Consider the following 21,636-nt stretch of genomic DNA (forward strand, 5'->3'; position numbering starts at 1 on the left):
CTGTGCCTGATATGTAGTCAGAGCATCACCAAATGGTAAAAATAATTGTCATGAGGCCAGTCAATTAGAATACCTCTGCCACTTTTGCAGCCAGAGCAGCAGCCAGGAGTGGACTTTGGGCTCAGACCTGACTGTGCCTGGCTTGTGAATGTTCGTGATCCTCTAAGACCCAGCTCTGGTGGGGGGTGGGGGGGTGGGGGTGGGGCCTGGACAAGTCAGATGCAGTTTGGGATTTGTGTTGAGGACCTGGGTCATCGAACTCTGGGTGATTGATGAGGCTGGTGGGGCCATGGGAATCTGGGCTGCAGGGTTGCAGAGGGGATGCCCGCAGCTGCAGCCTTTCCTCTGGGTGTCCTCATCAGAGCTGTTCTTAAAGGCAGAAAATAGGCCGTAAGTCTTGACCAAAACACAAACTCCAAAATGAGGATGGAGAATGAGACATCCATCAATGAGCAGCAGTTGGGCAGGTGGGGTACCAGCCAGGCCAGAGGGGACTCAACCGCAGTCCTCCAGCCTACGTACCTCTAGTTGTCCGCTTTGAGCTTCTGCCTGGGATCATGCCTTTAATTCTCCTTTCATGTCCAGGCCAAACTCCCAACTTTTGGTGCAGGAAGGCCTCCCATCAGCTCTGGCTTTGACCAGATGAACTCACCCCTGCATCCTATGGGCTCCTGTCCAGACTCTAGTTTGAGGTCTGGCATTTGTTTATGATACCAGAAGTATCACTTAACCTTCAGCATTCATCTCCAGCCCAAGAATGGCCAGTGCATAGCACTGTCCCCTCCTACATTCAGGGTAGACATCACTAATTGATCAGACAACCCTTCCTACTGAGGATACAGTTTGTCTCAAAATCCAGGGGTCCTACAAGCCACTGCCAAATGACTAGGAAACCCATTTTATTCGAGCAAAGGTCTCTGGGCCCAGGGGACAACAACGGTAATGATGATGATGACATCGATAATGGTGGCGATGGTGATGATAATGGTTTGATTTGTAGATGTACCTAGTAGTGGCCTCAGGCTTGCAGAAGGCTATCAACCGCATTACTTCTACAGTTTATCCCTGTAACCTTTGAAGATAGGTAATTGTATTATTTGGGTCTCTTTAGGTTGCAAGTAACAGGATTTTTCTCTCAAACATGCTCAATAAAAAGCCCCACAGAGAATGCTGATGTCTAGGCCTGTCTCACATCACGGTTCCTGGGATCTGCAGGATTGGCCCCACCTATGCCATAGGCACCAGGGACGATTATTATGAAATGGGGTGGGGAGCAGGTGATTCTCCCAGAGAATGGATCCTAGAGGTAGAAAAAGCACAAGTCCACAGGAATAGGATTGCCTCCCCCGCCACCCTTTTTCCAGAGGAGGAAAGTGGTTGCTGCAAGAGGGCAAGTGCTTTGTCCAAAGCCACACAGCCAGTGGGTGCAAGAGCCAGGATGAGAACCCAGGGTCCTAAAGCTCTGAGTCCTGGATGCTCTTCCCTTCACAAGAGCCACTTCACAGAGGCTAAAGCAAAGTGACCCTAACCACCTTCGAGAAAGCTCCCAAGACAAAGCACTCTGAGATGGCCAGGACCACAAAGGCTCTTTATCAAAGCGGACAGAAGGTGCCTCTGTTCTGCCATGGCTCCTCCCCAAATGGCCTGGGCATGGATTCAGAGGGGACAGTGGAGGCAGGATGAGAAGGCACACTCCCCTCCCAGCCATCAGCCAGCCCAGGCGCATCCTGTATCCTCCAGCTAGGTGACAGCAGGGGTCCAAATAGGCAATTAATTACTGCCTGGCGGCCGCTGGCTCCCCCACCCCTCTGCCCAGCCAAGTGTGTAATGAAAATGGGAGCAAATCAGACTCCTCTGCCCAGAGGGACCCTGGCCCGCTCAGCTGAGGATGCGCTCCGCGGGAGCCTGGGAAGGGGGCTGAGAGGCAGGGGTGAGTTTATTAAATCAATGAGCTTCTCTTGGCCCCTCATCCCTCACCTTTCCCTGGTTGTTGGCTGCAGGTACAGCCTTCTCAGGGCCCTGCTCAGAAGTGGGCCCCTCCTGGCAGCCTGAATAGAGGAGTATTGTTGACATTAATCTTCCGTGATATGAATGGCAGTGTGTTGGGCTGTGTCCTGTACTTTACAAACATTCTCCCTTTAAATCCTTAAGTGAGTCCTTTGATGTAATTATTTTTAGTTTTTATATTTTATTTTATTTATTTTTGGGGGGGTGATGGTAATTAGGTTTTTTTGTTTGTTTGTTTGTTTTTTAATAGAGGTCCTGGGAATTGAACTAAGGACCTGGTGCATGGCAAGCATGCTAAGCTCTACCATTGAACTGTACCTGCCCCCCCCCTAATTTTTAATCCCTATTTTACAGATAAGAAAGATTGAGACCCAGAAAGGTGAAATGGGCCCTCAGGGGATGGTATAATGTAGTGGCTGGAGTATAGGCCCACTTAACATCCCCAACTACTCACCCGATCTGGACTAGGCAAGTTACTTAGGTCCTCTGTTCCTCAGTTTCCTCACCAGCAATGTGATGACCATGGTCATATGCAGTTCACAGGGTTGCTGAGACAGTGTTTCGTGTGATGCATCAAATAAACGGTAGCCATGTGGCTTTAGGAGACAGGTGCCTTTCTGTCCTGGTTCCACAGTAACTTGCAAATAGTAAATGCACTAGATGCATAAAGTGGATCATAACACCTGCCATTTGCACCCCACGCACTCAACCAACACCACAAGGAGCTAGGGAACTTTCCATTCACCAGATTTCAGGCACATTCTGAATCCTCTCACCAGCCAACACCTCGGTTGGGTATGGTTTTCTGTGCTTTGTGTTAAGAACCTAATGGGAAGTTTTATTTGTTCCCAGAGGAGCCATGTAAAATTTGGGGATGAATTTGCTTTTATAAAACTCAGACACACACACCCCTGCTAGAGATTCTTAGATATTCCCCCCAAACCTAGCTGAAAAATTCTCACCCCCGAATAGGGGAAATTGACTCCCCCCGGCCATCCAGAAAGACAGATCAGCGAGTGTGCGGCCATGGTGCAGTAAAGGGAAGAAAGAGAAAACTCAGTCCAGATCAGTGGCATACAAAAGGCAAGTCACTCACAACTAAAGTGAGCCAGGGACTGCCCCTCCCTTGCTGACAGCTTTCTGGGGGGTCTTGGCTCCGCCCAGCCTCTGAATCCTGAGGTGGGGGGCTGGGCTAATTCATTTCCGTAGCCCTGGCACCCTGCCTGGGGCCCAGCACAGAGCAGGGGATTGGTAAAGGCTGAATAAATGTATGACTGAATGAATGAATGATGTATGTATTGGGGGGAAGCTGTAGAATATAAAGAAAAGAGGGAAGGAGAAAGAAGTAGAGAATGCTATTCTCAGCTCCTTTAGGATGCTGCGTAATTTTTATATTCTGATGTAAAAGATCTCCAAAGATAAATTAGGCCAAAAACAAGAAAAAAGCCCAAAGGGCATAACAGAGTATAGAATGTACTACCTGTTTTGTAAATAAAACAGGAAAAGGACAGTCAGAAATTTATATTTGTACTTGTTTATACATCTCTGCTTGTGTGTAGGCAAATGGCAAGAAACCGGTAACAGGGATTACGGCGAATCAGAAGGTGGGTGGGTGGGAAACAGGGGTGAGAGGGAGACTTTTCCCTGTGTACATTTATACTTACGTCTTGTTATTTCTTAACCCTATAAAACAAACAAACAAAAAATAAATCAAGAAACGAAAACAAGACGACAACAACAAAGGAAATATCTACTCCAAGAAAACAGAGTAAGAGTCACGCCTTTGTGTGATGCCAGTGTCGGGGGAAGGAAGGCTTAGTTAATACCTAGTTACAGCTCATCTTCTCAAGGTCTTAGCTTAATTAAGGGCTTGGAGATCTCCTAACTTATTGATCTTGGACCAGAGAGCATTAGGTGAATTCCCAGGGGCTCTGAGCTTTCCAAAATCATTTCCCTGACTCCCACATCTCTCTTGCCAAAGCCTCCATGATGGTAGTGGCTCCTGGGGCTACAGACGGCAGGAAAGAACTCTTGGAGGCTTGGAGGCCAACCTAGAGAAGGGGGAGGAAGGAGAAGAGGTGAAGGGTCTGAACAGAAGAGGCCAGGGAGCAAAAAGAAAGAAACCTGGTTCCTGCCTTCATTGCCCCTCCCCCATCCCCCAACTGTTGAGAACCATTGAAAGATCCAATATCTTGGAGAGAGACTTCTGCCAGCCATAGAATCAGGTTGGGGCAGTCCTATGTGGACACCCTGTCCGATCTCCAGGGACAAGGAGCACCCCCTGACATCAGGGTTCCATTTATAATAGCCCAGCATGGAAGTTGCACCACTGCTTTTACGCAGCATTGAACTGGGAGGGCCCCGGGGACTAAGCCTGAGCAGCAGGAGCTGGGAAGACAGGATGGGGTCGAGGGTGGTCTGCAGCACCTGCCCCTGGGGGCAGGACTGACTCCGGAGCCAGAAGGAGGAGGCCAGGGGCTGGGGCTGGCTGGCCTGGCTCTGAGGGGCTTGGGTGCTGCCCAGGCACAAGGATCTCTCCCCATCTCTAGGATGTAGCCTCAGAGACCTCGCACAGAGGATCTCCTGCCTCAAGCAGGCCCACAGCCTTTGAATGTCTGACACTGAGGGACACTGTCTATAGGGGGCTCTGTGGTGAGCATGCTCATTTGGTTTTTACACCTTTGAGAGGAGGAGGCCTCCTAACCTTTCAGGTACCTTCATTTGTAAGTAGCCCAGGCTATGAGTCTCTAAAAGGACAACCCCAGTCTTGGTCTCCAGCTGCAGGAGTAGGGTCAGAGGGAGGCCCCCAGCAGGCTTGTAGAGCGCCCCATCCTTGGAGCCCTGCCCTAGAGCCTAGTCATCCCTCGGTCTGAGATGAAAGGCTGGGTCGGGGCATGGTCTCTGGCGTGAGCAAATGCCATTTTCAGAACAGGGTCTGTCCATTCTTGGAGCAGACCCAAATCTCACCCCCACCCGTCGGTGTCACAGCCTCTTAGGCTGAGCATGGTCAGAGCTGGAAATAATAATAACAGCAACAACAATGATAGTAATCACAGCTGCCGTTTACTGAGTGTTTCCAAAAAGGCACAGGACTTTACGTCCGTGACCTCATTTAATACTCACAACAATCCTACGAGCGAGGCAGGCACTTGACGCCAACAGCTAGTCCCCCTCTGGTGGTGACAGCTGTGACATGGGAGGCTTGGGAGCTGTTGGCAGTCGTGTTCCCCAGACTTGGAAACAGTTCACAGCGGAAGGAAACAAAGGTGACAAGTTAAGGAAACAGAAGTAAGGAACTGGTCCCAGCTCCCCTAAGGCCATCCTGCTTCCTGCCCTCCCGTCATTACACGGGACACCAGCATCCTTCCAGTAATGCCTCTTTGGACCTCAGCTAGTGTCTGAGGTTGAGGATAAATGAGACACCACATTTAATGAGATGATTTAGCACATTAGATGGAAAAGTAAAGCCTCAGTAAGTGGTAACTGCTATTTCTGTTCTTTTTTTTCTTTAATGGAGGTACTGGGGATTGAACCCAGGACCTCGTGCATGCTGAGCATGTGCTCTACCACTGAGCTATATCCCACCCCCACTGCTATTACTATTCTTAAGAGAGCACGGACTCAGCTCAAAAACACACCCTGAGAGACAGTCCCTGTGTGTAGGGCAGAAGGGCAAATTCTGTTTCCTATGCACCACTTTGAGCTGGGTGGTCCTGGAAACCCCTTGGACAGGACAGGCTTGGGGGCCAAGAGGAAAGTGGAAGGAGTCCCAGCAGGGAGCAAGGGGTGGTCTGGGCAATGAGCCAGGGGCTGAGATGAGGAGACAGGTCCTGCTGAAGCACAGACTAGGCAGCTTGGGGACACAGACCCACCTCCCCCTGGCCCAGGGCTTGGAGGCCAGGGGTGCTCAGCATCCTCATGGGTTCCAGGCTCTCAGGACAGTGGCTTGTCCAGGGGCCTGTGGAGAGCCTCCTCCACAGCAGGCTCCGTGCTGAGCTCAAGAATACAAGGACTAGTAAGACACAGGCCATCCCTACCTGTACCTGCAACAGGCCAGGGTAAAGCAAAAAAGTGGTCAGAGTACTTAGGACGGGCAGACCCCGGACTTGGGGAATCAAGGAAAGCTTCCTGGAGGAGACGACATTTAAGCAGTGACCTAAGAATGCATAATAATATAAGCTAATTCCCGTGAAGGATGCGAGATCTTTTAGATGCTTTATCTTCTTGAAAATAATCCTCTCTGCCTCCCTGGGAGGGAGGTCCAATTATCTCCATCCATCAGATGAGGATACTGAGGCTCTGCTTGGTGAAGTGAGTCTCCTGGCCACACAGCTACAAAGTGGTGGAGATTGGATTTGAACTCAGCCCTGCCTGCCTTGAAGTGTGTGTTCTGAACCACAGAAATGAGAGTAAGTGGGGGTGGAGGTGGGAAGCAGGTCACTCCCTGTAGCAGGAGGACAGAGACCCAGTTGAACCGCTGGAAGGGAAGCTACTGAGGCAGGGTGGGGTCAGGACATAGGGGGCCTTACAGGTTGGGAGTTTGGGGGAGGGAGTTTGGACTTCGTCGTGGATGCAGTTGGATGGTAGAGATGGCCAGATTTGTCTTTAGAACTTGACCAGGTCAGCATCCTGCTCACGGATGCCGCTTTCAGTGGCAGGGGATGCCGGCACGTAGGCTCGGCAACGCAGGCTCGGCGTGCCACTGCCTCCCTGGAGGACAGTGTCTTCTTCTGAGACCCACATGCCTCTCACAGGCCCCCTTGGGGTCCCGGTGATGGAGAGGAAGAACAAAGTGACTGGGCTTCCAGCTGCCCCGCTCAGATCCTTTTCCTCTTGAGTAAGGAGTGAGCTGGGGCTTCTCAGCCAATCACCAAGCCCACCCTAAATGAGCCATAATGACTCCTGATTGCTCCTTTGTCGCTGAGCTGGCTCTCAGCTCCACTTCCCTCTGAGGCTATGGGGAGGGGGAGGGGGAGGGGGCGGGGACAGACCAATGTGCACTGCCGGTTTTCTATTTTAGGATAAACTCATGATGTGGGGATCTGAGCCCCCGTGGCCCTCAGAAATCCAGGTGCCAGGCACAGATGAATGAGGGAGGGTGGTAAATAATGGAGGTAAATAGAACCAGTTCCCACAGTGGGCAGGACTTTACAGTTTGCACAGCATCTCTCTGACCAGGAGTCAGACTGGTGAGTAACAGGCTCAGAGAGGGATTAGTGAGCAATCACAGATAGTAGATAATGGAATCAAGTGGGGTTTCATTCATTAATTCAGTCAGCAAACATTTACTCAGCACCTACTGTGTGTCAGGCACTGTGCCAGGTGTTAATACAAACCTAGCTTTTCCAGTTGTGACCACAAGAATAGCTCCCTCTTATGGAGCACTTACAGGTGCTTTGCCACTGACATTTTATGTGTTGTCTCATTAATCTTTCTACCAACACTGTAAAGTAGGGTGAAGCAGCTGCTTGGACGGGGCAGGAGGTGTTTCTTTGTCCATCCTAAAGATTGATATGTGTCAAAGATGGTTCACAAATAGGAGCATGTGGAGAGAAAAGGGACCGGGGGCTGTGGAAATGAGAGATGGTCCAAAGGGGAGAGGTGACCTTACAATGGATGATCACGCAGGTGACTCCAGGAGATCCTATCAAAGAATTCACATCCCATGAAGGGTGGGGAGCCTGGATGAGTTTATCAGAACACACACACACACACACACACACGGATTGTGTTGTACTGAAGATCTTACTTGAACACAGAGTAAAAGCCTCTTTCATATCTTGCTTTGGACTCCGTGTACAGCTCTGAGCACCGACCAGTTAAATAATGAATGTCTCAACTTCTCCGACTGCTGGAACATCATTCCAGGACAATCATTTTTATTCTCATTTAATAGATGAGTAAACTGAAACTAAGAGACCCTGAGTCACCTGCCTGGGTCACTCAACCAGGAGTGGCAGAGTGGACTCTGGAGCTAAGCTCTGAACCAACATCCCCCTCGGGCTATCACTGGACCTGTTAGTTGTGAGGCCAGCCTGGGTGTCCTGAATACCTGGCAGACAATGGGTGGATCAGCTCAGCCCCTCACTGTAAAGCAGAAAGCCCCCACCCTCTTTTCTCTCCTCCCCATGGCCCAGCTCTGCTCAGAGCTATTAACCAGGTCACGCTGGCTTGTCCCAGTCCAATAGTTCCCTTAATTGCCTTTTTATAGCACGTCGTACAACTGTTCATTACACTGTCATATTTCCCCTCGAAGGCAGCAGTGGGGGAGCAGAACCGAGGATGGGGACCCGTGCAGGTGGCTGGGGCTGTGTGTGGGGCACCAATGTGTGAAGCTTATTTTCTACTTGGTCAGAATGAATTAAACGCGTGCCTCTCACACTTGACTAGTACACAGACCACTTTAAAAGGGGGGGAAAAATCACAGCCCCCTCCCAACAATTGACAAATTATCTTTATTATGATTTTACTGAAATATGTACAAACATAGGTATAAATCCTTATCCTTTTAGCTTTATACAACTGGAAAAGCAAACACAGCATACTAGTGTGATACAAAGCTACAAAATCAGAAATATCAAAGTGACACGATTAATTTAATGTGATGGATGATGTGTTGCTAAAATTAAATTGCTGCTTGTGCAGTGTGTATGTATGGTTCTGTATGCTTCAGCATTCGGTCCCCCTCTGTTCTTTTGTCATAAGGCCCACGACAATAAAAGCAGTATTTGGTCATCCAGGGGATCTAGAATCTGCTGGTAGATTTTTTAGATATGAAATAATACAACATGCAATTAATCAGTTCTGGGTGAGAGCCCACGCACCCCAGGTTAAGAAGCAATCGATGTCCCAGGAGTCTCCCCATCCTGTGGGAAGCACCATGCGCTCTTGAAGCTGGAAAGCCCAGGAAACAGGGCTCAGCCCTCCACGGCCACTCAGACTTTAGTGAAATCCACAAGCTCTTCTGAGCATCTACTGTCTGCCTGCTCTGTGCCTCTCCACCTCCCCGTCCCATGGAAGTTGCCAGCGTAGTTGGAAGGAAGATAAAGGTGACCAGAGTAGACATATATGCCAGTCAGTACAGGGAGAATTCCCAAAAGCAAGCAAACATGGAGATCTGTTTGGTATTTGGCCAGTGGGAGCCAGATCTGGACATCAGCCCTTCCCTGGCATCCAAGGCCTAAGCCCTTCCTGGCAGACTCACTGAGAATGTGGAGGTTATAGGGTCAGCTCTGATCCTGGGTTTGAATCCTGGATCTGTCACTACCTGGGTGTGAGACTTCGGGCAAGTGACTTAACTTCTCCGTATGCCAGTGTCCTCATCTGTAATGGACATGAAACCAACCCAAGCTGACAGAGATGCTATAAGGCAATAGTGAGAGAACACAGGCCAAGCGCTTATCCTAGAACCTGGCATAGAATAAGCATTTGTTAAATATTAATGTTGGTATCTCACTAGACTCCAACTCTCAGAAGAACTGGAAGAGAAAGAAACTTCTAGAGTGGGCTCTTAGGCTGGAGACCATAGAGTCACCATGGGTGGGCTACAGAGGACCTGAAACTCTGTGTGACATTGAGTGCTTGTTTCTGGAGAGAGGATCTTTAGCCTCATCAGATGTTCAAAGAGGTTGTGACTTAGAAAAATCTTTGGCCACTGAGCGAGTGCTGGTCAGGGGCTGGCAGACACTCAGTATCTTAGCTTGAGCCCTGTAACAAAATACCACAGGCGGGGTGGCTTACACAACCGGCATCTGTTTTCCTCGCAGTTCTGGAGGCTGGACGTCCCAGATTAAGGGCTGGCAGGACTGGTTTCTGGTGAGGACTCTCTTCCTGGTCTACAGATGGCCACTTCCTCGCTGTGTCTTCACATGACAGAGCAAACTAGCAAGCTCTGGTGCCTCCTCTTTAAGGGTACTAGTCCTTTTGGATCTGGGCCCCACCCTTATGAACTCACTTCCACAGAGTATCTATCTCCAAACAGTCACATTAGGGGGTTAGGGCTTCAGCATAAGGGATTTGGGGTGGGCACAATTTGGTCCCTAGTACTCAGGGAGGTGGGCTATCTCTGAGTGAGGGAAGGTTTTGACCAGGAAAGATCCTTCTATGTAAGGACCATGCCCAGTTCCCCTGACCCTCCAAATCCAACACCTCCCCACCCATCGTCCTTCCAACCTTCCTCTTTTCTCTGCTTGGGCCCATCCCACACCATCTCTTCAAGTCCAGCCCTACTGTCTCTGCCTGTAGCCTCCAAAGATGACAGTGGCCTAACCTAAGGATTATGGGAATTTAAGGAGACAATCCCCAGGGTGATTTCAACAGTGCCTGGCATGCAGGGAGCACTCAGTAAAAGTTAGCTCTGAACCAACAGGTTTGAGGGCCCAGGAGGTCAGACCTACATCAGCTTTGTACTCCTGGAGTCCAGGAGCCTTGTGGCAGGGCTCACTGGAGTCAGAGCCTCCGCCACAGCTGTGTCTCCCAGTTATAACCAGTAAACCACAGATTCCCAAGGTTGCTGGGAGGTCTTGTAAGGAGTTCTTGAATCTGGATGTGCAACCCAAGCCCTCTCAGAACAAAAATCACAGCTCACATGTGTATGTATGGCTGACTTTTGACTATCTAGAAGGTGATGTGAGCCTAAAAGATGAATCCATTTAGAAGAGCTACAGAACTGAGAATTCAGAGCTGGATTTTGGCCAGTGCCCATGTATGTTTCCTCAACCAATTATACCAAAAGTTCATGGAGGGGGGATGATTTTGTGATACTCATTTACCCAAATCACAAATGTTTACTGAGTCTCTACTGTGTGCTGGGGACCCAGTAGGGGAAGAGGTTGCCATGCTCCCTGCTTCCCAATAGGAGGCTATGTTCTCAGAAGAGGGCAGGAACCCTTGGTTTAACCCACCAAGTCTGGTCCGGGGCCCCTCAGTTCCAGGCAGCTTCCTCTGGTTTCAAAGACTGCCAAGGGCCAGGCCTAGGTCCCCGTATCCCCTGCTCCCTGGCTTCTTCTCAGAGCCATCCACACAAAACGCATGAACCTAGAAGCCCAGAAGTCGTGAACCCAGCCTCCCTTGCCCTGAGTCAGGACTCCACATGATCTCTGAGAGGACATCCAAGGATGGGATGCTCACTTTCAGCAAGGAAAACCCCTAATCTTCACAAAGTCATCAATGCGTTCTAATACGTTTGGCCTGAGCTAGCAGAGGCAGCATCTACACCATCCATGGTGCTGCCTCATTTGTCTCACCAAAAGCAGAAGATCCAAGGTCTTTGTTTCCGGCCTGGCTTGCCCCCATAGAGCCCTCAGCCTTGCCATTCACTCTCCACCATGGACATGGCATCAGGAAATTGGGTTCTGGTTTGAGGCAAGATGGGCATGACTTTCCCCAGCTGTAGGGAAACCTCACCAATGCCCTAGCTTGAGGGGAGGGAGGGGGCTTTATAGAGTCAGTGCCTGTCCCCTCAGCAGGAAAAGGCTCACAGACAGAACATGCCCTGGAAAAGGAAGGGGAGGGGGTCTGCCTGTGATCATTCAGCCCCGAAATGATGCTTATGATGTTGGCTTTTCAGGCCATTAATTCAAGGGCTCCATGCCCCACCCCCATGGTGCTGCCTGCTCTGGGAGATAAGCCCAGTTCTATTTAACCCTATTTATTCCCCCAGAGTGTCCTTCATCTCTGCTAGCCAGGCATTTAACCCTTTGGGTACTGGAGGCATCAAAAATAGAATAATCTCACGTTGGCAGAGGGACCCCACCAGGGTCCAGGCCACAAGACTGATCCAGAACATAGTTCTAGCTTCATGGGACTTGGCAGGAGTCCTGGGAGTCCCTTACTGCTCCTTCTCAGGCACCCCAGGTACCCAAGATGGTGGGACCTTGTGTGGCCAGGGAAGACAGCCCCCACCTCCCCTCCCAGGACAGGCATCAGGGACAGCTCCTGCTTCCTCGCCACACATCCTCCCAGTCCCCATATTCCTACACACAGATCCGGGTTCTGACATTGGCCAAGAGGAAGGCTGTGGCATCTCTGTCTCTTTTGTGCCTTGCTGGCTGCTGCCTCTGCCTGGCATGTCCTGCTCTGTCTCCCTGCTGCCTCTTCTAGCATGTTCCTTTCCATGTCTCCTCTGTCCCTTTCGTCTCTTTGTTCTCTCCTCTTTTCCCCTTCAGTGATCACATAGGGGTGGCCTTGCCTTTGTGGCTGCCTGACTATTGGTCTCTGTGAATCTGTGTGTGTGCGTGTGTGTGCGTGTGTGTGTGTGTGTGTGCATGTGTGTGTGTTCCTGTGTCTGGGTGTCAGTATGTGTATGGGCTGGCCTGTCTCTGACCTGTGTGTTGCTCTGTCAATCTGTGTGAATCTGCCAGTGTACTTGAATCTGTGGGTTGGTCCTCATTTCTTTGTGCATCTGTCAGCTGGCTGGTCATTCTCTGTGTGTGAGTGTATGTGTGTATGTGTTTTGACTTAGGAAGCCAGGCTGCTGCAAATTCCTCTCATGAGGGTGCCCCTGGAGGAGCTGTAGGGAGAATTTGGAGATTGATGGCTTCAGTAGAGCACAGCCCAGCTCATTACCAGCTAGGTAGGTCGTCCTGTTTATCTTGGGAGCCTGCCTGCCTTCAGGTCAGCCCAGGATGGGAAGGGGTGAGGACAGGGAGGTGGGGGCAAAGCCAGAGAGTGTGCACTCAACTCACTTCAACTCTCAGGGCCAATCACAGGCTTTTTCTTGTATACTCACTTTCCCCCAGACAATGAGCAGCAGCCACTGGGTATAGCAATAACCACAAAAATGATACCAAAATAACTGCTACCATGTACTGGGCACTTAGCATGTGCCAAGAATTTTATAGACACCATCTCATTGAATCCCCTCAATAACTCTAGGAGTCTGTTGCTATTATCACATTTTAGGGACGAGGAACTGGAAGCTAAGAGATGTTAAGTAAGTCATCAAATGTCACACAGCTTATACATGATGGAGCAGGATTTTCCAGTAAGGGATGGGCTGCTTGGGAGCTTGCCATCTCGTCCTTCAGCCTGGGAAAAGATATTTACTGCAAACAACAGGACAGGAGAGGAACAGAGGTGTTCCTCCCCAAACTGCTCACATTTGATTACAGCCAGAAGGACTGGAGTCTGATTTTGAATTTCATCACTTTTGACAGTGGGGTGGCCAAACACCAAACAACCAGGGAGAGGAGATGGAAGGACAAGATGATGTCACGGAGGGGAAGGCACATTGAAGCAGCATCAGGGTTCCGGGATCCTAGCCCAGCTCTACCCTGGACTCTGTGTGACCTTGAGCAGGACATCTTCCTACTGGGCCTCAGTTTGCTTATCTGTCCAATGAGAATGAAAACGAGGCTCTGTTGGGATGTTTTAGGGATGGTTTAAGCATTACAGAGAGGGTGATTGGACTGAGTGCTCTCTGAGGTCCCCACCCTGAAGAACTGAGGTGGGGAACAAAGATAAGGACTGTGCCTGTGTCATCTTCAGCTAGAAGAGAATGCCATGCACAACAGGGCTTTGAGGAGGTTTGCTAAATGAATGAGTAAATGAGTGAATGAATGACACCATTTCTCACTACTCAAAGAACTTTACAGCCCATCTTCGGTCCTGCAACAGTGAACGTCAGCAGGGGAAAGGAAAGAGAGGGTAAATACTCTGGATCCTCATAAAATCCACACACGAATAGGCAATGACCAACTGATACCTATGTGTCATTGATTCACTTGTTGGAAGGCATCGATGACCTCTTCAAATCTTGGTGTGTATGGGGGCACTAGGGAACTCTAGTCTCTGCCCAGATCATCTCCTGTGCAGCTAAAGAATTTCACCAAAAACAGGACAGGGATAAGGATTAGGAAGTAGAGATCTTTGTGTATAGGAATCTGTAGCAAAAAGACTCTCTCCCCAACATCTGGGGTTTGGGGCAGGAGGGTCTCTGTGTAGGATAAATCTCTGGGATGGGAGATAGGAGGGTTTTTTTTTTCCTCAAAGCCTCTTTGGAGGAAAGTATCTCTGTGTTTTGGGGGCGGGGGAGGGGGGAGGATCTGTCCTGTCTTTGTTCTGAGTCCTATCATGATTTGGAGGGTCTGTGTTTGGGAGAGGGTGCTATGGAGAGGTTTTCTTGTCATAGTGGCTGGGAATGGGGGTGCTTCCATTTAGGGGGAGGATTTCTGTCTTGATTTTTGCCAGGCAGGCTCTTGGGGGAATTTAAGGGGGTAACTGGGGAGGGATTATGAGCATCTCTGTCCAGTGTAGTGAAGGTTCCCTATCTGGAGAGAAGCTTCTCAGAGACTGTGAGGTGCTGGGGGATGGGGGGCAAGGGGTGGGTAGAGGGTAGAAGGGAAGGCTGTCTTGTCTTGGCAGCCTCAACTCGCTGGTCAAAGCCCTCAGGCCGCCCTACTTGTGCGCTGATTTGAGCTAATCTAGAAATGTCACAGGGGAGGAGGAGACTAGGGTTCTCAGACAGACTGGGTCTTGGGAGGGGGATCACTGGGAGCCCTTTTTGTTTCCTTCAGATTCTCCCCCATCCCACCCCCAGTCACAGCCATTAGTTTTCTTCCACCTAGGGTGGGATGGCCAGGTCGCTGACGCAGCTCTTTACGGCTTAGGAGTCCAGGGCAGGAGCCCAGCTGGGAACACATGCAGGGACCTACACCGAGCGGCAGACCCGCAGGGAGACACAAATACAAAAGGACTCATACAGGCAAAAACGCAAGCAACCTCTTCGGGGAACACATACACACACAATCTAGCACACAAGCTCTGCGCACACGCAGGCTGAGATGAGCGCAAAACTACACATTTACAGAATAAACAGTTACCAAATCTCACCCTTGGAGTCCACTCGGATCTAGCCCATAGCAATATCTGATACAGTGTCGGTCTTTGTCTCTGGGTCTTTCTCCTACTCTCCGGCGTACACACACGCAACTCACTCAACAGAAACAGCCTAGGATTTCACGGACCCCAGCAGCCACGATGCAAGCAGGTCTCGAGCGCACCGCGCGCCTCCGCGCCCTGGCCCCGCTGCGAGCCCTTTTTCGCTCTGTGCGAGACACCGCGGCTGCGCCTCTCCGCGGCGTAGGCACTCGAAGACCCGCATCGAGATTGTCGACAGGTACCTTCAGTCCTGCCTCCTTACAGACCCTCAAACGAAAAGAAAGCTAACAGCCAACCTTTTGCCTTCGTTCCGCACACGTTTGGGGAACTGTAGCAAGCGACTAGCAGAATCACTTCCATCTCGGCGTCCCTGGACGGGCGGAGACAGCCCCAGTGACTCAGACCCGGGCTGAGCCTTCTTGAGAGCGGTCCTCGATGCCGGATACTTCTGCCTTCAAGAGGGGCTTGCGACCCGATTGAAATGCCAGTGATGGGTGCCAGGGAGACAGATCGATGCCCAGACGGCCCGCGCCGCCGGAGACAGGTAACTGTCCTTCTGCCTTTCTGGGTGTCTGGGCCAGTCCTTGGCCAGAGGATCTGGGGCCGAAAGGCTCCCGGACTCTGGAGGGGGTATCAAGGGACGCGGGACTTACAGAATCTGCACTCTGGATCCCCCTCCCTCTCCCTGCTGCGGAGAAGTGGGAGGGGCCAGGATCTGAGTTTAGCACCTCCCCCAGAAATGCAGCACTCCGGCAGCTATCCCGCCCTCCGTCGCGGGGTCCCTCCTGCTCCCTTCCTGTTGGCCCTTCTCCTGTCCCCATCCCAGTTCTCCGGAGTCCTCCGGTGCCCCTTTCTCTTCTCCTTGCCCTCTCCTAACGCCTCCTGCCTCTCGGAGGTTCTCCCTCCCCATCTTTCCTCCCGCCCTCGCCTAATTCCAGGGGGCGGGAGCGTATTAGGCTGCGCACGGGTGGGGGCGCCTCGCCGGCTTCGCGTAGCTGCTCTGACGCCGCCGCCGCCGCCACCGCCGCCGCCCTCCGCAGCCCAGCCTGCGCCCCGCGGCAGCTCCGCAGTGCACTCGCCGCCGCGGCTCCGCCAGCCCCGCTGCCCGCCTGCCCGCCCGCCGGGTCTGCCCAGAGCGAGCCTCAGACACCAGCCGAGGGGGTCATGAGCCGGTGCGCCCTGGGGCGCCGCCGGGAAAGCGAGCGAAGATAGCGGCCTCGCGTCCCCCTGGCCCTCGCTGCCTTGCCGCGCGTCCCCCACGTCCCCAGCCCCTTCTGTCCTTTCCTCGGGTCCCGCCGCCACCATGGCGACCCTACTCCGCAGCAAGCTGTCCAATGTGGCCACGTCCGTGTCCAACAAGTCCCAGGCCAAGATGAGCGGCATGTTCGCCAGGATGGGTTTTCAGGCGGCCACGGACGAGGAGGCGGTGGGCTTCGCGCACTGCGACGACCTTGACTTTGAGCATCGTCAGGGCCTGCAGATGGACATCCTGAAAACCGAAGGCGAGCCGTGCCGGGACGAGGGCGCCGAACCGCCCGTCGAGGGAGACATCCATTACCAGCGCGGCGGCGGCGCGCCCCTGCCACCCTCGGGCTCCAAGGACCAGGCCCTGGGAGCTGGTGGCGAGTTTGGGGGCCATGACAAGCCCAAGATCACGGCGTGGGAGGCGGGTTGGAATGTGACCAACGCTATCCAGGTGAGCGCGGGATTCCCAGCTCTGCTTGCCACCCCCCACCCCCAAGTTCTGTGCACCAGGCTCTACCCTCAGCTGAGTCCTCTGGCGATCTGGGCCTCGAGATCCCCTCCTGTATCCGGGATCTCTCCTTCTCCCATCCCTCCTAGCCCTGCGTGGGAATCTATGCCCCCAGGCGATGTCTCGATCTGGCACCCCACACGCGGCCCTAGCCGCAGGACAGCTAGGCTGAGGTTCAGTCAGTGACTCTAGCCCTGAGACCCTGCAAAAGCGAGGGAAACAGGACAAGGGGGAGTGGGGAGGAGTGAGGAAGAAAGAAAATCAGGATTGGACGGAACAGTATCGCCTGGGACTCCGGAATGGATTCACAGCTGCATTTTCGGGAGAAAAAGAGAGGGAGGAATCGCTGAGCTGGGAGTCCCCTCCCTTGACACACGCGAAACACACGCATAGACACCACGCATATGCATAGGCAGGCCCACATGCCCACAGCCCCCTCCCCCACGAAAAAACGCTGGTCACAAGTGCACACGACATACATCTATATATAGATCACACGATTGTCCTCGAACGCACGAATTTTATACACCCCTACACCTCCCCTCTACAGAAACACATAACTGTACATACCAAGGGCACAATCGTAAACCCGTTTGAAGATAACACATAAACGCACAGACTCATGCATACGCTCTCACGTGCAGCCCTGTCGGGGACAAACAAGTATACGCAAGCACACACACACACGTGTGACCACATAAGCACAATATGGCCACTAGTACCTCAGCGCTACCTGCACACAAGACTCACCCTTCTCGCCCGAAATCCCGGTTACACCGCAAAGTGGGGACCAGCTCCTTCGTGTGTGACCCTGGCGAAGCCGCCTCGAGATGCTCTGAACCGCCTCTGGTCGCCCGGCTCGCCACCCTGTCATCCCTACTCTTAACCCTCAATCCCCACTAGGGGGCGCCCTACTCCGCCGGGAGGGGGTTTAAAGTATGCACAACGACCCCCGAGAGCTGGCGATGGCGGGCAGGCCCTGGCTCCCGGAGCAGAGGTGGCCTGAGCCCTAGGCGTCCCCGGACCCTGCGGCTGCACCCTACACCCCTGCCCCTGGCGTCCCCAGAGCGCATGGTCATTGGGGCGCAGAACGTGGGTTTCTCGGTAGCTGGAGGCCGCGACGGGGTTGTTCAGGGACCCGGGCTCCCCAGGGCTCCGTGGGCCCCTGCGCGTTAAGTGGACCCACCCGAAGGGCCTCCCACTCCAGGACGGGGCGGGACGGCCACGCGGAACCGAGGACCGGAGACCGCACCTGTCTCCGTTGCCGCTCGCACCTTCACCTGGGGCGTCTTTGAAGGCCCGTTCTGGAGGCCTAGAGGGAGGCCGGGGTGGGAGGCTGGAGGCCTGCAAGTCTCGAGAGCCCTGGATTTCGTTAGCTTTGCTTCCCCGTGTGGATTCTAAACCCTCCTTCCACAGTTCTGCACCCCGGATCCCACAGCTTCAGGTTACAGACTCCCGCTTGATTGCGCCTTTCACAAAGCACTCGTCTTTTCCCCGTAGGCCCCTAATCCTGCTAGTCTCTAGCACTTCCACGTCGTCCCCTTCCTTAGGAATGCATCTCTCCGATGAAATTCCTGCCTGGCCCAGAGGCTCCCCAACCCAGCCTCCCTAGCCCCGCACCTCTGGCCTCACCCCTAAAGCCCTTCACCAGCAACCTCAGGTTCCCTCTGTTCTGTCCTCCCTGCGGCTTGCCCCACACTGAGCCCCTCTTCCTCCCTGCTGTATCTCCTTCCCCTCCCACTGCTGCTTTTAACGGTCCCTTCTCCAGTTCCGCCCTTAGACACCTGCGTTTCCCTCGTTAGCTTCCTTGCACCCCATTCCAGCCCCACCTAAGACTCCGTGCCCCCTTTTCTTAGTGGCTGAGGCTCTGGTCTCTCTCTACCTTTCTCCTCGCCTTTTACCGGCCAAGCCCCCTCCAGCCCCTTCTCATCTTCTTCCTGGTCCCCACTCCTGATTTTGTCCCCAGGAGCCACCCCCAAGGGTCTCCTCATACACCTTCCCTCTTTGTGACTTGACCCCAGACTCGGCCTCCTCCTTACCTCCCAGCCATTAAGCACAACTTTCTTTCTCTGTTCCGTCCTTAAACAGTTCCCCCTCCATCTGACTCAACAGCGAGGCTCCCCATTAGGCCGCTCTACATCCCCATTCCAGCCTACCCTTAACCTCTCCTCGCTGTGGCTTGGGCCCGGTTCTCACTCTCCTTAGCGCCGCCTTCTGGCTACAGCCTTAAGTCACTCCCCTAGACCCTCTCCCCCGAGACCGCTTCCACTAAGCGCCGGGGTCTGGTTGCCTCTTCGCTCCGCAGGGCATGTTTGTGCTGGGTCTGCCCTACGCCATCCTGCACGGCGGCTACCTGGGATTGTTCCTCATCATCTTCGCCGCCGTGGTGTGCTGCTACACCGGCAAGATCCTCATCGCTTGCCTGTACGAGGAGAACGAGGACGGCGAGGTGGTGCGCGTACGGGACTCGTATGTGGCTATCGCCAATGCATGCTGCGCTCCGCGCTTCCCCACGCTGGGCGGCCGCGTGGTGAACGTGGCGCAGATCATCGAGCTGGTGATGACTTGCATCCTGTACGTGGTGGTGAGCGGCAACCTCATGTACAACAGCTTCCCAGGGCTGCCGGTGTCGCAGAAGTCTTGGTCCATCATCGCCACAGCGGTGCTGCTGCCCTGCGCCTTTCTTAAGAACCTCAAGGCCGTGTCCAAGTTCAGCCTGCTGTGCACTTTGGCCCACTTCGTCATCAACATTCTGGTCATTGCTTACTGCCTATCACGGGCACGCGACTGGGCCTGGGAGAAAGTCAAGTTCTATATCGATGTCAAGAAGTTTCCTATCTCCATTGGCATCATCGTGTTCAGCTACACGTCGCAGATCTTCCTGCCTTCGCTGGAGGGCAACATGCAGCAGCCCAGCGAGTTCCACTGCATGATGAACTGGACACATATCGCCGCCTGCGTGCTCAAAGGCCTCTTCGCGCTCGTCGCCTACCTCACCTGGGCCGATGAGACCAAAGAGGTCATCACGGATAACCTGCCCGGTTCCATCCGCGCCGTGGTCAACATTTTCCTGGTAGCCAAGGCGCTGTTGTCCTACCCGTTGCCCTTCTTCGCTGCTGTCGAGGTGCTGGAGAAGTCGCTCTTCCAAGAAGGCAGCCGCGCCTTCTTCCCCGCCTGCTACGGGGGCGACGGGCGCCTCAAATCGTGGGGGCTGACGCTGCGCTGCGCGCTGGTCGTCTTCACGCTGCTCATGGCCATCTACGTGCCGCACTTCGCGCTGCTCATGGGCCTCACCGGCAGCCTCACCGGCGCCGGCCTCTGCTTCCTGCTGCCCAGCCTCTTCCACCTGCGCCTGCTCTGGCGCAAGCTGCTGTGGCACCAAGTCTTCTTCGACGTCGCCATCTTCGTCATCGGTGGCATCTGCAGCGTGTCTGGCTTCGTGCACTCACTGGAGGGCCTCATTGAGGCCTACCGAACCAACGCGGAGGACTAGAGCGAGTCCCGGCTGCACTCCCGCGCTCCCCTCCCCTCCCGACCAATCCCATCCCCACCAGCCCTGTGCGCCCTGCCGCCGCGCTTGGGAAGCCAAGCTTTAAACATCTCTGGTTCCTAATTTCTGATTTTGGGGGTTGGGGGCGGGGGGGGGATAGGGATCCACAATCCATCGCGTCTGCGTTTCTGTTGTCCTTTCTTTTCCACAACACCCTGGTTTCCAGGAAGGCGAGGGCGCATTTATGGGCAGAGTATTCTGTCCTTCCGGGAGAGGCCCCAACACTTTGATCCCTGTCACCGAAAGGGGTGGGAAGGGAGGGAGAGGGGGCGCAGCTCCCAGGCTCAGAAACTTGACCTTGGGGTACACTTCATAGCCATCCGTGCTCGGAATCTGCAACGTCCAGCCATTTCCAGCAAGAGCGCTTCCCATTTCGGAGACATTTCAACCCTGCATCGGGAAAGGCTGGCCGGGAAATCCGTTTCGGGTGGGCGATTTCCTTGCGCGAAGCCGGGAGGCAAGAAGCCGGGGCGGGGCCGGCTTGCTTGCCGGTTTTCAGGAACCCAAACTCATCTTGTGCAATTCATCAGGTTGTGGAACTGTTCTACTGTGCGTGTGGTGTGCTCGTGGTGAATAAGATGAAATGTATATCAGAAAAAAATCTCTCTCTAATTTATAGTGCGGTGCATAATTATATCCGCAAATAAAGAAGAAACAAAGGCACTCGCGGCCTTGTCTGTTTTACATTTTCGAAACCGCGGGGATCCCCGCGCTGAGCGGCGGAGAGAACGGACTCTGGCCCGCCCGGTGAAGCAAGTGGGGAAGAGAAGCAGCTGGAGAGCCCTGGGAGAACTCCAGGCAGTGTGAAGGATGGTCAGCACCAAGGAGAGGCTCTCCAGGTGCTTGAGGGATGGGGGAGGACTCGGGGGAAGGCGCATGTGGTCCGCCCAAGGTTTCGGTTTCAGTGTGGCCTTGGCCCCCCCAGTTGCCAGGACAAGGTTATTTCCAAATCTCTCCGGGGAGGGGGAGGTTGAATCCATGTGAAATTTGGTGGATGCTCCCAAGTTCCAATCCTTAAAAAAAAAAACGAATTTTTTAATTTACGTACAGAAAGCACTACACTGTGGTTTAACAAATATTTGGAGAGGGTTTCATCAGAGCTGGGACTGTGCTGGCTGCCAGGAGAAACAAACTCAGCCCTGCCCCCCTGGAACTTACAGTCTAGTAGAGGAGAAGCAGGCAATAAACAGGGACACAGCAGTCTACAACATGCCTACCAGCTGTGAAGAGAGCTATAAAAGAAGTCAACAGCGAGTTGTATAGTTCCCAGGATGGATGCCAACCTGGCCTCCCAGGTATCTCTCACCCTGGAGGAACCCCACCCCACCCCCAAGTCTGAGCTGGAGTTTACACAGCCACAGTGAAGAGATCTGGCTGTTTGGAAACATCAGCCGTAATCATTCCCGTCCCAGCCTCCTCTTTTCTTGAGCAGCCTGTCTGAGAATGT

The 21,636-nt window shown here is 53.3% G+C and overlaps 1 protein-coding gene across 1 annotated transcript; it reads left to right on the forward strand.

Annotated features, from left to right (window-relative positions):
• The first annotated feature begins 16,189 nt into the window (after positions 1-16,189).
• On the forward strand, positions 16,190-20,852 carry SLC32A1 (solute carrier family 32 member 1). Its single transcript, XM_006202545.2, has 2 exons — positions 16,190-16,582; positions 18,945-20,852. The coding sequence occupies exons 1-2, from the start codon at positions 16,190-16,192 to the stop codon at positions 20,130-20,132; spliced, it is 1,581 nt and encodes a 526-aa protein (XP_006202607.1). The 3' UTR covers positions 20,133-20,852.
• Positions 20,853-21,636: the final 784 nt, after the last annotated feature.

Source organism: Vicugna pacos, chromosome 19, assembly GCF_048564905.1.
Source record: "Vicugna pacos chromosome 19, VicPac4, whole genome shotgun sequence".
Taxonomy (NCBI): domain Eukaryota; kingdom Metazoa; phylum Chordata; class Mammalia; order Artiodactyla; family Camelidae; genus Vicugna; species Vicugna pacos.